Source organism: Lithobates pipiens, unplaced genomic scaffold (genome assembly GCF_037356315.1).
Source record: "Lithobates pipiens isolate NorthernLeopardFrog02 unplaced genomic scaffold, aLitPip1_a1.2 Scaffold_10, whole genome shotgun sequence".
Classification (NCBI taxonomy): domain Eukaryota; kingdom Metazoa; phylum Chordata; class Amphibia; order Anura; family Ranidae; genus Lithobates; species Lithobates pipiens.
The window spans coordinates 55,821,705-55,838,258 of NW_027507686.1; the positions used below are offsets into that span (position 1 = coordinate 55,821,705).

The 16,554-nt window shown below is 42.2% G+C and overlaps 1 protein-coding gene across 1 annotated transcript in view; it reads left to right on the forward strand.

The window, feature by feature from the left end:
- LOC143930725 (5-hydroxytryptamine receptor 3A-like) overlaps positions 1-15,947 on the forward strand; it is a 77,362-nt gene extending 61,415 nt beyond the window's left edge. The window contains exons 6-9 of the mRNA XM_077455279.1: positions 8,760-8,917; positions 12,224-12,431; positions 13,590-13,793; positions 15,376-15,947. Coding sequence (XP_077311405.1) covers positions 8,760-8,917; positions 12,224-12,431; positions 13,590-13,793; positions 15,376-15,650 — 845 coding nt within the window. The 3' untranslated portion in view covers positions 15,651-15,947. The remainder of the gene's footprint in view (positions 1-8,759; positions 8,918-12,223; positions 12,432-13,589; positions 13,794-15,375) is intronic.
- Positions 15,948-16,554: the final 607 nt, after the last annotated feature.

Here is a 16,554-nt window from a genome sequence, read left to right on the forward strand (position 1 = left end):
GGGGTTCCGATCAGCGGAGGTTCCACTTTAGGGTGGAATCCCGCTTTAATCTGGTGGCATGCTGCTGGTAGCAAGTGGCACACTATCTGGCATGCTGCTTGTGACAAGTGGCACACCGTATCTGGTGTCAGGTTGCTGGTGGCAAGTGGCACACTGTATCTGGTGGCAAGTGGCACACTGTATCTGGTGGCAGGCTGCTAGTGGCACTGTATCTGGTGGCACACTGTATCTGGTGGCAAGTGGCACACTGTATCTGGTGGCAGGCTGCCAGTGGCACACTGTATCTGGTGACAGGCTGCTGGTGGCAAGTGGCACACTGTATCTGGTGGCATGCTGATGGCAAGTGGCACATTGTATCTGGTGGCAAGTGGCACACTGTATCTGGTGGCAGGCTGCAGGTGGCATCTGGCAGCAGGCAATGGTGGCAAGCGACACACTGCATCTGGTGGGAAGTGACAAGCTCAGGTTCCCACTGATAATACATCATGGTGAGTTGAACTATTTCACTATATATTACAATGTAGTAATAGAAATAATGGAATTTGATCATCCCGATGCCATATCAAGCATAGCGTCAGGATGATTTTAAGTGCTAAGTGCCATTTGCCTGAAAAATCACCCCCCGCCACCTATTTCCCCATCAACCCGAGACTACATCCCCCCTCTTTTTTTTTTTTTGGGAAGGGGGGGATCTCCCTGAATGGCAGTTTGGAAATGTGGTCTCCTATGTTGCTGCTGTTGAGAGACCGCATAGCAGGTGGTATTGGGGGTGTTCCTGCTGCTCAAAGGCTGCACGGCCGATATTACTGGTGAAAGTATATTTAATTTGTTTTAGCAAAACATTTTTGCATTTTCATTTTGTTTCCGTAAAAAAGGCCCACCAAAATCCTCAGCACCAGGCCCATGATGCTGTTAATCTGGCCCTGCGCGTGATGACCCATGGAGAGCAGGGGAATGGGAGGCCGCTGCCACCACCATGATATATATGTATATCATGATCTATATGTATATCATGATCACCATGATCTGCAAAAACCAACGGACAGTGTTCTGTACTCCTACTTCTGGACCTTTCAGCTGCCTTTGACACGGTTGACCAACCCCTCCTCAAAAAAAAAACTTTACTCCCTTGGTCCCCGTGACCGTGCTCTTCAGTGGCTCTCATCCTACCTATCCCAACGCACCCTCAGTGTCACTTACAATTCTACTTCCTCCACTCCTCTTCTCTTCTCTGTCGGAGTCCCCCAAGGTTCTGTTCTTGGACCTCTTTTAGTTTCAATCTACACTTCTTCCCTGGGTCAGCTGATAGCCACTCACAGCTTTCAATATCATTTCTACGCTGACGACACACAAATCTATCTCTCCACCCCTCAACTCACTCCATCAGTCTCCTCACGCAATGCTAACTTACTAACAGACATATCTGTATGGATGTCACAACACTTCCTCAAACTCAACTTGTCCAAAACCAAACTTATAATATTTCCTCCCCCACGTGCCTCTTCCCCTGACTTCTCTGTCAAGAGCAATGGCATAACCATCCACCCATCCCCTCATGTCAGGGTGCTAGGTGTTATCTTGGACTCTGAACTCTCCTTTCAGCTCCACATCCAATCAACTTCCAAAGCTTGCCGCCTCAACCTCCGCAACATCTCTTAACTACGTCCCTTTCTAACCAATGAAACCACAAAGCTGCTGATTCACTCCCTGGTTATCTCTCGCCTTGACTACTGCAACTCCCTCCTCTTTGGCTTGCCTTTAAATAGACTATCTCCCCTTCAGTCCCTCATGAATGCTGCTGCTAGACTCATCCACCTTACAAACCACACAGTGTCTGCTACCCCTCTCTGCCAATCCCTCCATTGGCTGCCACTTGCCCAACAAATTAAATTCAAAATGCTAACACTTACTTACAAAGCCATCCACAACTCTGCCCCCAGCTACATCACTAGCCTAGTCTCAAAATACCAACCTAATCGCCCACTTCGTTCCTCCCAAGACCTCCTGCTCTCTAGCTTCCTCATCACCTCCTCCCATATCTGCCTCCAGGACTTCTCCCGAGCCTCGCCCATCCTCTGGAATTCACTACCCCAATCTGTCAGAATGTCTCCAAATGTATCCACTTTTAGCCGATCCCTGAAAACTTTCCTCTTCAGAGAAGCCCCCACAGCTATTACCCTTTTGTATAACTTGACCCTCCCTCCTAGATTGTAAGCTCTAACGAGCAGGGCCCGCTGATTCCCCCTGTCTTGAATTGTATTGCATTGTACTGTCTGCCCTAATGTTGTAAAACGCTGCGTAAACTGTCGGCGCTATATAAGTCCTGTATAATAATAATATGTTGTTTCCAGTGTTGTTCTCAATGCAGGCACACAGTCAATACTGTCAGCGCGCATTGATACCCAATGCCTCTTCTGTAGTTCAGGCTTCTGTGAACTCAGAAGGAGGCGCTGAGAGTAGTGCACAGAGTAGGAGATGAATAAAGAGGGGACTGTGGGATGGAGTATGAAGCTTGGTCACATGGCTAGATAAGGAGGTGAGATCCAGTGATGAGTCTGTGTAAAACAGCAGCATGATGTAGAGTGTATAGGAGGGGGGCAGAGATCCGGAGCATGGGGTTTATAAGACAGCAATGTTATCCAGGGGTGGGGGGCAGAAAAATCCAGAGCGTTGTGTGTATAAGGCATTTAAAATTCATGTTAGTGGTCCGCAGGATTCAAAATTGTGGTTTTATATTGGTTATAATTGTGGTTATTGGTTATTGGTTATATTGGTTTTAATTGTGGTCCATAAGGTCTGAAAGGTTGGTGACCACTGATCTATACATGTAAGTGAATAGGGCAATTTTTCTAGCTTACAAATGAGGAGTGCTTCAGAAGGAATCTGTGTTACTATGGCATTCTTGTTGCAACTGGTTAATGTACATATTGGGTATACTGTTTTTAAATATATATCCCTGGCTCTTTAAATATTGTACTTTTTTTTTGTTTGTTTTTCATAAAATTAGCATGTATTTCAATTATATCTAAAGCCAAAATGTTTGTTTTCATTTTGAATAGAGTAATGAATGATACAATCAGGCGTTTTTTGCCCCATTAAAAAAAAACTAAACAAAAACATAATTCCTGTTCTGTAGATGAAATAGGAAGCAAGAAACAAATCTCTCTAAAATGAGGTACAACAGCTCTCACTTATGTAAGTTTGTCCTTAGAAGATCTTTATTTTTGTTCTGGTAACAACCCCAGAAAGTGGATTTTCCTGACTTTTAGTCCTAGTGGCAATAGTCACTAGGACTAAGCCCTTGTACCCACAGTTGGACATTCCGACAACAAAATCCGTCTGATTTTTTCTGACGGATTTTGTCCGAAACTGGTGTTGCATACACACGGTAAGACAAAGTTGTCGGAAAATGTGATTGTTCAGAACGTGATGACATTTGATCATTACGACAGGACTACGTTAAGGCTAGTAGCCAATAGCTTTGGTCTTGTAATTTGATCTGAGCATGCGTGGCACTTTGTCCGATCGGAATTCTCTACACATGATCGGACAAGGTCCGATCGGATCATGTTGTCGGAAAATTTTATATCCAGCTCTCAAACTTTGTTGGTCGGACATTCCGATGGAAAAAGTCCGATGGAGCCCACACACGGTCGGATTATCCGACAACACGGTCCGATCGGACATTTTCCATCGGAATTTCCTACCATGTGTACAAGGGCTAATAAAGAATCTCCACAATGGGGCATAGTAAACAATAATACTTAAAAGTGTGGGATTAAAAAACAGTCATACTCACCTAGGTGGATGCTGCATCTGTCCCCCGCCACCTCCAATGCCCCGTACACATGAGCGGAATTTCCGTCTGTAAAATATTGGATGTTTTTTTCAACCGAATTCCATTCAAGCTTGGCTTGCATACACACTGTGACACAAAAGTTCTCTGAACTTTCGACTGTCAAGAACGCAGTGACGTACAACACTACGAGGAGCCGAGAAAATTAAGTTCAATGCTTCTCAGCATGCGTCAAATTGTTTCCGAGCATGCGTAGGAATTTTTCGTGTCGGAAATTGGTACAGACGATCGGAATTTCTGATCGGAACCTTTTCCGACCGAAAAAAACCTGCTCTCGATCTTTTGCTGGTGGGAATTCCGCCAGCAAAAATCCGATGGCGCATACACTTGGTCAGAGTTTCAAACCAAAAGCTCACATCGGACTTTTGCTGCTGGAATTTCCACTCGTGTGTACGGGGCATTAGACTGAGAACTGAACAATCAAAGACCTCTGATTGCTCAGTTTTTGGTCTTCAGTTTGCAGAGAGCCAGTGACTTGTCAGTCACCAGCTCTGTGGTCTGCCCCTCCAGTTGGGCTGTGCGGGGGGGGGGGGGGGGGAAGTGGCTGGCTCCCAGGCATCTCAGTGGATCCCAACATTAAAGTCAGAAGCCATCCTTAGTCTGGAGTGGCTGAGTGATGTCAGCCGACAGCAGACTTAAACCTGCTGTCAGCTGAATAGGGGTCACAGGAGTGCATAACTAAGTGAGCTAAGAGCTTTGGCCCTACTTCACCTTTAATAGGAGTTCTAACCTCTCACTGCTGTATCCAAAATGAATACAAAATTGTAAACGTTTTATGTTTTATAAACTATCTTGGCTTACTGATATAGCCTTTACCATGTATGGCTTACTTAAAGAGTAACTCCACTTTAGATTTTAATAAACTTTGCTTTAGATTCCTACCTGTTTCTGCTTTTAACCACTTCAAGTCTGGACTGTTTCACCTGCTTACATTCCAGGTCATTTTTCAGCGCTGTTATACTTTGGATGATAATTATGCCGCGTACACGCAATCAGACTTTCTGGCGGACTTGGTCCGGTGGACCAGAGTCCCTCGGACAATTCGATCGTGTGTGGGCTCCAGCGGAATTGTTCTTCCTAAAAGTCCAGCGGACCTAGAAATAAGACTGGCTTCAAATTTGTCCGCCGCACTCGGCTTTTAGCGGACAATCCGTTTGTCTGTGTGCTAGTCCAACGGACTAAAACCAATGCTAGGGCAGCTATTGGCTACTGGCTATGAACTTCTTTACGTCATCACGTTCAAATCCGTCGGACTTTTGGAGTGATCGTGTGTGGCCAAGTCCGTTCGTTTGAAAGTCCGGCAGACCACAGCTGCAAAGTCCGTTGGATTGTCCACCGGACCAAGTCCGTCGAAAAGTCTGGTCATGTGTACACGGCATTACTCAGTCTTGCAACACCATGCCCACATGAAGTTTATCTAATTTTATTTTTTTAGACAGATAAAGCTTTCTTTTGATGGTATTTGACCGCAACTGGTTTTGTTTTGTTTTTACGTTTTTTTGGCAATATAAATGAAAAAAATACAAAAACTTTTGAAAAAAACATGTTTTTCTTATAAAATTTAGCAAATAATCTTCCTTCATAAATCTAGACCAAAATGTATTCTGCTATATTGTTACATGTCTTGGGTAAAAATAACTTAAACCAGTGTATATTATTTAGTCTGTGTGATAGTTATAGAGTCTGCAAACTATGGTATATACAGTATATTTGAAAATTGATCAGTCCTGATGTACTGAGTACTAGGGATGAGCCCGTGGTTCAAGTGGAACGTGCTTTCGACTCGAACATCGGGTGTTTGTTCTGAAACAAACCGAACATATGGGGCGTTTGCAGGAAATTTGACTGGCCTGGAATGCATACAAATACTCTGCATTTAGCATAGACTAGATATTTAGTGTAGACTCTATATTCAGTCAGTGCAGGCAGTGTACAGTATTTGATATATGTAGACCCTTCAGATCTGGTATGGATTTTAGGGGGAACCCTGTGCCAAAATGTAAAATAAAATGGTGTGGCCCCTCAAAATTCATACCAGGCCCTTCAGGTCTGGCATAGATTTTGAGGGGGAACCCCGCTCTAAAATAAAAAAAATGGCGTGGGGTCCCCCCCAAAATCCATACCAGACCCTTATCCGTGCATGCAACCTGGCAGGCCGCAGGAAAAGGGGGTGGGATGAGAGAGCCCCCCCCTCCTAAACCGTACCAGGCCACATGCCCTCAATATGGCACCTTGTACCCCCCAAAGCACCTTGTCCCAATGTTGATAGGGCAAGGACCTCATCCCCACAACCAACGGGCAGTGTGGGCTTATCGGAATCTGGATTCCGACTCCCCCTATGTGAATGGGTAGGGGTACACTGTACCCCTACCCATTCACCAAAAAAGTGTCAAAAAAGTAAAAACGACAAGACACAGTTTTTGACAATCCCTTTATTAAAAAAAAAGTGTCCCATTTTTTCCATCCATCTTCAATCACGGCACTTGATGTCAGAGGGGGAGAGGTCGCCTGTTTACGTCATCGGGTGGCCCACCCTTGGCTATATAAAAGCTGTCAAAGCGAAAAGCTGGCAGTCGTGGGACGCCTCCCATGGAGGCAGAGTTTTTCAGTTTTTTTTCTTTGGGACCATCGGACCATGATTGACAATGGATTTACATCGCTGGACACTTTTTTTTATAAAGGAATTCTCAAAAACTCTCCCCCCCCGGACCCCAAAGCACCCTCCCCATGTTGAGGGCATGTGGCCTGGTATGGTTCAGGAAGGAGTGGCGCTCTCTTGTCCCCCCTTTTCCTGCAGCCTGCCAGGTTGCATGCTCGGATAAGGGTCTGGTATGGATTTTGGGGGAGACCCCACACCATTTTTTTTTATTTTGATGTAGAGTTCCCCTTAATATTCATATCAGACCTGAAGGGCCTGGTAATGGACTGGGGGGGGCCACTCCGTTTTTTGCAATGTTTATTTATGTATATTGCCAGGATTCGGCAATAGCTTACAGCCACAAGCAATTTTAAATGTAACTTTTTCCTTTAGAAATTGTATTTTTCTGTGGTACTGTTATAAACATGGGAGAGATGCGATACTTTACAGGCAGACTAAGGGGACCCCCAGGCACGATATTTAAAGGAATATTAAATTTTTATTGTTTCACTTCAAGCATTAAAATCACTGCTCCTGAAAAAACAGAAAAAATCTGTTTTACAAACTTTTTTTTGCATTGATACATGTCCCCTGGAGCAGTACCCAGATCCCCATACACTTTGCATGGCAATAACTTGCATATAAGCCTTTAAAATGAGTACTTTTGATTTTTCACATTCGTAAACGTTAACAGTGTTCGCACACATTTTTTGTCTATTCGCATGTTCTGGTTCTGGGGGGGGTGTTCCTCTCATCCCTACGGACTACCTATCTTATCTATATCTAAGTCCCAGATATTTTAGTAACAATATTTTTAATTTTCTGCTATAAAACATTCCCAATAATAAAAAATTAAAAATCAAATTTCTTCATTCATTTAGGCCAATATGTATTCTGCTACATATTTTTGCTACATATTTTTAGTAAAAAAAAATCCCAATAAGCGTATATTAAATTGGTTTGCGCAAGTTATAACGTCCAAAAACTATGGGATAGATTTAGGGACTTTTTACTTTTTAAAATTGTTTTTATTAGTAATGGTGGTGATCAGCGATGCCTGGACCACTGCTTAATTACCGTATGCATTTCATTATTTATTTCCTTCTGTGAATTGACTTTAACCCCATTTTAATGCGGTATTTACTGACAGTTTTGAGCTCTTTGCGGTAAATACCACGGAACGGTATAGTGAATTGGAAATTTCAGGATTACATGCGATATTAAGGGAGAATGTCCTCACTAGGACTGGTCTGGCTGTGATCAGGAACACTGACTGTGCAATGGTGATTAGAGATACTGACTGGCAGCACTTGTCTGGTACTGCTGATCAGAGACAATGTTTGGTGGCGCAGACATACCGTCATATCAGAGTAGACATTGTACATGATCAGCACAATCATTTCTGTCTTTGTTTGGCATTAATGTATAAGCAATCATTTCATCTGTGTTTGGCATAGTTCATGATGCCATTGTTTTCTACTGTGATTGGCTACATCCATCACATGGTATAGGGATGTTGTGATTGCCCCTGTGCCATGTGATTGCTGTGACTAATCACAGAGATGACAGTAGTAAACAATGATGTCATGAATGACAGCCGTTGTTACAATTGCTGACTGTAATTGCTGTGACTGGCCACAGCAATCACATGGTACAGGGCCAATCACAGCTGCCTTGTACCCTGATCTGTGATCTGTTGTGTACAGAGGACAGAGCAGTCACAGATCCTGCATCTGCCCGTTCCTGAGAGCGTGCATGAGTGAGTGATTAGATAGGATGTACTGGTACTCGTTGTGCCTTTCTTATAAAATCACACAAGTAGGAAATTACATTTCTGGGCAAGTTCTGTACACCAACGGTTTACAGAATGCCTAAAGGTTGCCATATTGCATTGAATTTTATGTAAAATTACAGCACTGCAGATTGAAAAAGAAAGGTCATGTGTAATAAAATCAAATTACAATGTCTTGTGTAGAAAATTGCATATGCTATATTTTTTTATGCTATTTTTTCCCCCCCGCAAAAGGGGAAAATATAAACACACACACTCAATAAAAAAAACGTAAAGTGGAAGATAAGAACAAAATGGCAGCCTTTTGGCAGTCTTTTGGCAGTATGGCATGTAGATGGGAATCAATCCAAATGTTTCAGATATACCGTATTTCTCTGCCTATGTTTATATGGTGGAAGTGCACTTTACATGATCACCTATATATAGTTGAAAGCATATAATTTAGTTTGGTTATATGTCTTCTCTTCCCTCAGGTATTGATGTGCAGTTGATTCCCATTTCTAATGCTGAAAAAATAACTCAATTGTCAAAAGAACAATTTTCAAAGTCAGAATGGGATCTCACACAAGTAGATGTTATGCATTTAAATGTTTCTAAATATGGGGAGGAATGGAGTAAAGTCATTTATCAGGTAACACCAACCTAACTTATTTATTGTAAATCTAGTGATTGACCTCACTTACATATTCTTACTTGTTATAACTGTAGTATTTAAAAAAAAAAAAAAAGCACCATAGCAAATGGCTTTTTATATATTTTATATATATAGTATGGCTTTTTATATATTATATATATATATATAGTATCTCACAGAAGCGAGTGCACCCCTCACATTTTTGTAAATATTTTATTATATCTTTTCATATATCTTTTCATGTGTCAACACTGAAGAAATGACACTTTGCTACAATGTAAAGTAGTGAGTGTGCAGCTTGTATAAGGCCCCTTTCACACATGCGGACAGTATGTCTGTATTTCATCCATCCGTTTGCGGATGAAATACGGACATACATGCATCCCTATGGGATAGCGGGTGTCTGCGGATGAACATCCGCAGACACCCGCTATTGTCCGCCTCTGCTACAGTCCGATTCTGCAGACGGAGGAAAATCCTATTTTTCTATCCGTCTGCAGAGCGGATTGGATGAACACGGCAGACGGGCCGTGCTCATCCGATCCCCATAGAGGAGAATGGAGAGCTGACAGGGCGGTCCCTGCACAGTGTGCGGAGACCGCCCTGTCCACCGCCGGCTCAGTGGGGACAACGGAGCGATCCCCGCTGAGCGAGCGGATCTTCAAGGGGCGGATCATTACTGATCCGCCCTGTGTGAAAGGGGCCTAACAGTGTAAATTTGCTGTCCCCTCAAAATAACTCAACACACAGCCATTCATGGAAGGAAAAATGGCTAATTGGTCCCAAATTGGACGTTTTAACTTAGGGCTGTACTCACTTTTGTTGCCAGTGGTTTAGACGTTAATGGCTGTGTGTTGAGTTATTTCGAGGGAACAGCAAATTTACACTGTTATACAAACTGTACACCCACTACTTTATATTGTAGCAAAGTGTCATTTCTTCAGTGTTGTCACATGAAAAGATATAGTAAAATATTTACAAAAATGTTAGGGGTGTACTCACTTTTGTGAGATACTGTATATATATATATATATATATATATATATATATATATATATATATATATATACATACATACACACGCTCTATTACCAAAAGCGTTGAGATGCCTGCCTTTGCACACACATGAACTTTAATGGTATCCCAATCTTAGTCTGTAGGGTACAATATTGAGTTTGCCCACCCGTTGCAGCTATAACTGGGAAGGCTGTCCACAAAGTTTAGGAGTGTGTCTATGGGAATTTATGACTATTCTTCCAGTAGCGCATTTGTGAGGTCAGGCACAGATGTTGGACAAGAAGGCCTGGCTCACAGTCTCCGCTCTAATTCATTCCAAAGTTGTTCTATCGGGTTGAGGTCAGAACTTTGTGAGGCCAGTCTAGTTCTTCCATCCTAAACTTGCTCAAATGTGGCTTTATGAACCTTGCTTTGTTCATGTGCATGTAAAGGCAGGCATCCCAATACCTTTGGTAAAATAGTGTATATTATACCGTATACTGTATATGTACATGTTGTTGATAGAATATTTTGATATGGGTCTCAAAAGGGTTGATTTACTAAAACTGGAGAGTACAAAATCTGTAGCAGCTTTTCATAGAAATCAATCATCTTCCAGTTTTTTTTTTTTTGGGCAAAGCTTAATTGAACAATCTTTTCAGGAAAGGGAATGATTTCATATCCTTCCTGGCAGGATCATATATGAGCTTGGGGTGGAGCTTAGTGCAAAGAGTTCAACAGAGAGACTGTATAAGGACTTAATATTTTCTTTGCTACCTCCATGATAGACACTCCTACTAGGCCTGAACAAGCCCTGGTATAGGCAGTCCCTGGAGGAGAGCATGTGGGTGATTCAGTTACGATTGGGGCCTGTCTACAAGTGTGCTTATGTTAGCTGTCAACCAAACTGTTAAGCCATCAAATGGCTGATGTCATCATAGCTGATCTTATGTGCAGCAGCATGGTAACATGCAGATCAAAAAGAGGCTAAGGTGGCAGCTTCCTTGACTGTAACGGATGGGAGAGTCTAGTTCCTCTTTAAGTAAAACTGTTTTTTATTGTTCCTATAGACAAAAACAAACATTTAACCCCAAGGGGAAGGGAAGGCACTTTGGATTTTCCCCAGAGTTTAGCTTTAAAGAAGCTCATTTGGCAGTACTTCCCCTGTGGATCACAGGAGTGCAGCTTGTTCTGCACTCCTGTGACCCGTTTTCAGTTGTCGTTTGACATCACAGAGCCAGTACAGACTGGGGAAATATAGAACAATATGGTCGGAATCCTCCCACAACCCTGGACCGGCACCTTGTTCAGCCTCTCAGCAAGCTACTGAGAGCCTAAGCCAGCTGCTCCCACCCATTTCACAGCCCAGCGCTCCAGTGAGCATGGAGGGGAGGAGCAGAGCAGACAGCGGTGACTGCCAGTAACCAGCTCTCTGCTCACAGAGCTCTGAGACCTGAGTGATCGGTGGTGTTTGATTGCTCGGTTCTCGGTCTAAAGCCCCGTACACACGAGAGGAGTTATGTCCGACAGACTTCCGAAGGAGTTCCGTCGGAGTTCTGCCGGAGTTCTGCCGGAGTTCCGACGGAGTTCTGACGGACTTTTCGGCTGAGCGGACTTGGCCACACACAATCACACTAAACTCCGACGGATTCGAACGTGATGACGTACGACTGGATTCGAATAAGGAAGTTCATAGCCAGTAGCCAATAGCTGCCCTAGCGTCGGTTTTAGTCCGTCGGAATAGCATACACCCGAGCAAATTTTTCGAAGGGACCGGGTCCGGCGGAGTTCCTTCGGAAAAATTTGAAGCATGTTCCATATTCTAAAGTCCTTCGGACTTTGGCGAGTCAAAAGTCCGTTGCAGCCCACACACGATCGAATAGTCTGACGGACTCAGTCCGTTGGACTTTGGTTGTTGAAAAGTCCGCTCGTGTGTACGGGGCTTTAGAGCCAGTGGGGGACAGATGCAGCACTGGACCGATGTTGCATCAAGCTAGGTAAGCATGATTCTTAAAAAAATAAACCATGTACATCTCTTTTAAAGGTTTTAGGGTCACCCTTAGGCCAATTTAGTGATAATCTGTGTCATCTTGTTCCTACAATACTGACTCCAGCCTACCTTTGCATTGGAGAAAATGGGATGCTTGTATCTTGAAATGTTGCCATTTTTTGTAAGGTGTAGTTCTTAAGCAGGCAGCATAGTAAGAAAACGTACACTGCTTTTGACTTTACCATTGTTAACCTTATATTACCATCAGCTATTACTGTTTCTTCACATTTAGTGAATATTTGATTTTCTGTTTGCAGGTCCTTATAAGGAGAGCTCCCATTCTATATGTCATCAATCTCATTATACCGGCCTGTTTGCTTGTGGTGGTAGATGTATCAAGTATGTTTATTCCCATGGAGGGTGGAGAGCGCCTAGGATTTAAGATAACAATTGTGCTTGGCTTCTCTGTGCTTCTATTGATTCTAAATGATTTCTTGCCCAACACAGACAATCCACCTATACTGGGTACGTCTGACAAAGACATAAGTAAATGGGTAATTGTATAACATGTCTTCTCATTTTCTTTATGAATTCTCATTACATAATTGACTACTTGTTTACACTCCATTTGTTTTAAAACTAATAAAGACTATATGGATATCTTATATCATGTTGGATACAAAAAGAAGCAAGAATGGGCAAATACAAGATCAGTCTCCCTTTTATGGGATAATGTATAGTTTTTCAATTCAAAAATTCTTAACAAAATGTTAAACCTACATGTCTATGTCCAACTTCCGCAGTACACACTTTGCGGTGGAGCATAGACATGTCCAACCCCCACAGTACACACAACTCTGAGGTGCCGGCATTGTATCCTAGATTGGGGTTGTGTCCGTGTTCCAGCTTGGGGCAAAGCTGAAGTGTATGTCTGAGCAAAAAAAAAAGCTATTTAGTTAATCTCAGCAATACAAGCACAATTCTCCATTTATTTTTAATGCTGAAAATACAGTATAGCCATTGATCTGCCAAATGTCCAGTGAACTGATAACTTCCTGTAGTGATTTAACAGGGGGGGGGGGGGGGGGGTTGGAACTGCACACAGAATGTTTTTTTTACCTTAAAACTATTGTATACCCGCTGACACTTTTTTTTTTTTTTTTTAATACCCCTGTAAGGCAAAAGGCATAATGAGCTAGAATGCACTGCATACTAGCTCTTTATGAAATACTTACCTTAGAACAAGGCGTCGGTATCTCACCTGGTCCATGCCTTGAGAGATGACATGTTGCCTCCGCGTGTCTTCCGGGTATTGCGGCTCCAACACTGTGAGTGGCTGGAGCCACGATGTCGTCACTCCCGCGCATGTGGGCTGGAAACTTCTTTCCAGCAAGGTCCGGTGTCCAGCCGATAATCCCCTGTGCGCATGCGCCGCTGTAGTCAGTGGCTCCTTGCAAGGTGGAATATCCCCTAAACCATACAGGTTTAGGATTTTTTTTTTTTACCTACAGATAATCCTTATTATAGGCTTACCTGTAGGTAAAAGTTAAAAAATAGATTATGCAACCACTTTAATGCAGAAAATGCATTAAGGTAAGAAGTCTTCTGCCTTTAGAACCACTTTGAATTTTAAAAACAAAATTGACTAAATAAATAAATATATTTTCTTTGTCCTTTTTTCAGGTGTTTTCTGTATGATATGTCTGCTCATTATGATCATTAGTATTATTGACTCTATCTTCATATCATACATGTTGCACCTTTCTTCTGTGCGGCCTGATGTACCAGAATTTGTAAAGCTCTGGGTTCTGAAACGACTGGCGTTTGTCCTTAGAATTAATATAAAGAAGGATTTGGACTCCATTATTGTTGGGAGCAGTAACAAAGGTAAAGGCATTTCATTTTATTATTGCTTATGTTAGGAATAAACTTTATGTAGAGTGACAGCAAAGTTTTCAGGACTTTTAACAAAATCCTCAAAACTTTGTAAAAATTACTGGCAGTAGGCACAGGTCAAAAAAGCTGACACACCTGGATCAGGATACTTATTTTTAAAATGGGCAATTCCTTTTTTTTGGCGAGTACAAAAAGATTTGGAAATGCCAGTCACATGGCTAAAATTAGAGTCCATATCTTGTGTTAGAGCTTTGTAAATTAAGAAAAATTGTGATTTGTTTGTAACCACACAATCAATCCTGGGTCACTGTTTAGACTGCTGTAGTGGTGTCCTTGGATGTTTAGGGAGAGGAGGAAAAGATATTCTTAGTTATGTGGTGAATTAATTGGGGTCTTAAAGAGGAAGTAAACCCTCTCTTAAAAAAAAAAAAAAACACCCTGCAGGACAAAGGCATAATGAGCTAGTGTGCATAGCATACTAGCTCAATACGAAATTACTCACCTGGGATCGAAGCCCCCAAAGTGATGCTCGTTCACCTGACATGTTGACTCTGCGTATCTTCCGGGTATCACTGCTCCGGCACTGTGACTGGCCGGAGCCACGATGACGTCACTAACGGGGATGATCGCCATTAGAAACAGCACGCACAGTGCACCTGCGCCCGATGTCTACGGCGCATGCGCCGTAGACATCGGTGCTGCTATTTCTGCAAATATCTCCTAAATCTTTTAGGTTTGGGAGATATTTCTTGCACCTATGGGTAAGCCTTAATCAAGGCTTACCTGTAGGTTAAAGTGGTTGTAATCGGTTTACAACCACTTCAATGATCTAAAGTGGTACTATATAAAGTGGTACTATATACCTGGCGATGTCACAATCAGGGGTCATGCTTGGAGGCCAGTGGCTATAGCAGTGGAAAGGCTCACCCAGAAACCAGGAGGATAAAAACATGAGCTTATTCCTCTGGTGGATGATGTAGGCTCACCGAACACATAGGGGAGGATTTACTAAGAACGAATAGCCTGTGCAAAATGCAGTTGCTCCAGAGCTTAGTAAATGAGTAAAAGCTTTGCCGACTTCCATCATCCAATCATGTGCAAGCAAAAATGCATTTTTTTTTGCATCTTCCTTGCTCATGTTTGAATATTTTTTGCAAAGTGAAGCTTTACCTCATTTACTAAGCTCTGGAGCAACTGCGCTTGAGTGTTTTGCCTTTAGTAGATACACCCCTTAGTGTCTAAACACTAACCAGTCTTCACCAGAGCTCCTGATGGTAGAGATGGGATTTGCTATACGCTAGTGGCAGGTTGTAGTCCTCAGGATCATCCCACCAGGACGTGAAAAAGCCAGGTTGCAGTAGCAGATATACGAAGTAGGGATCATTTAGAAGCGAAGTTGGTAAACAAGTCAAAGGTCAACAACAAGTGGTTGCAGGTTGGGATCAAGCATTCAATCATTTATTGTGGGTGGCTGATTAATACCAACATGTTTTGAGATGTAAAGGCTATGCAATTGTTGGAAAATTTGCATAAAACCTACAATATCCCACTAATATTAACACGTTTTCTTTAGCTTCAGATGAAAATCTGACACTCACTGAATCAGAGAAAGAATCCAACAAGCATCTCTCAAAAAATGTCAAAGACAGCGCAGAGATTAAACTACTCAAAAGATTGCTATTGGAACTGCTCATGGTTCGAAGACATCTTATTGTCTCTAAAAAAGAAGAAGAGGCAAAATCTGAGTGGAATTTGGTGGCTTTTGTCTTGGACAGGTTCATCCTTATCCTTTACCTCCTCATTGTGGTCATTATTGTCATTATAGTGGTCCTTGTGTGGGCGATGTAACAATTCCAGCCTAAAAAACCCTGGATGCTGTTCACCTGAAGGATAAAGTGTGGTAAAGGATAATTACATATCAGAAGATAACCAGGACCTTCCATGAGTCTCCCTAGACAGGGGCACATCCGCAAATGTGTGTAATTAGCTATTTAAAATGTATCTTTGGCCTAAACCTTTTTTTGATCAAAAAACAATTTTTTGGGGGTAAGCAAGTCTCATTTTGTATTGTTGTGTGTGTTCTCGCTGGAGAGAAGAGAAAACTTCCTCATTTCTCATCATCTAATAACATTCCACTGAAACATATGTTAGTATTTTTGCATTTAATAGTACAGTATCCCATGGTTTTGGGGACAGAAACTCTAATCTAAAGTCAGACTATGGACATTTAACCGGTTCCCAACCGACGCACAACGATGTACGTCGGCAGATTGGCACGGCTAGGCGTACCTGTATGTCCCTTTAAATTTGCCGCAGTCACGATAAAAATCGATGATCGCCGCCATTACTAGCAAAAAAAAATAAAAAAATGATTAATAAAAATGTCATAAAGCTATCCCCTATTTTGTAAACGCTATACCTTTTGCGCAAACCAATCAATAAACGCTTATTGCCATTTTTTTACCAAAAATATGAAGAATACGTATTGGCCTAAACTGAGGAAAAATATGTTTTTTATATATTTTTGGGGGATATTTATTATAGCAAAATGTAAAAAAAATGGATTTTTTTTCAAAATTGTCGCTCTTTTTTTTGTTTATAGCTCAAAAACCGCAGGGGTGATCAAATACCACCAAAAGAAAGCTCTATTTGTGGGAAAAAAAGGATGTCAATTTTGTCTGGGAGCCACGTCGCACGACCACACAATTGTCAGTTAAATCAACACAGTGCCAAATCGCAAAAAGTGCTCTGG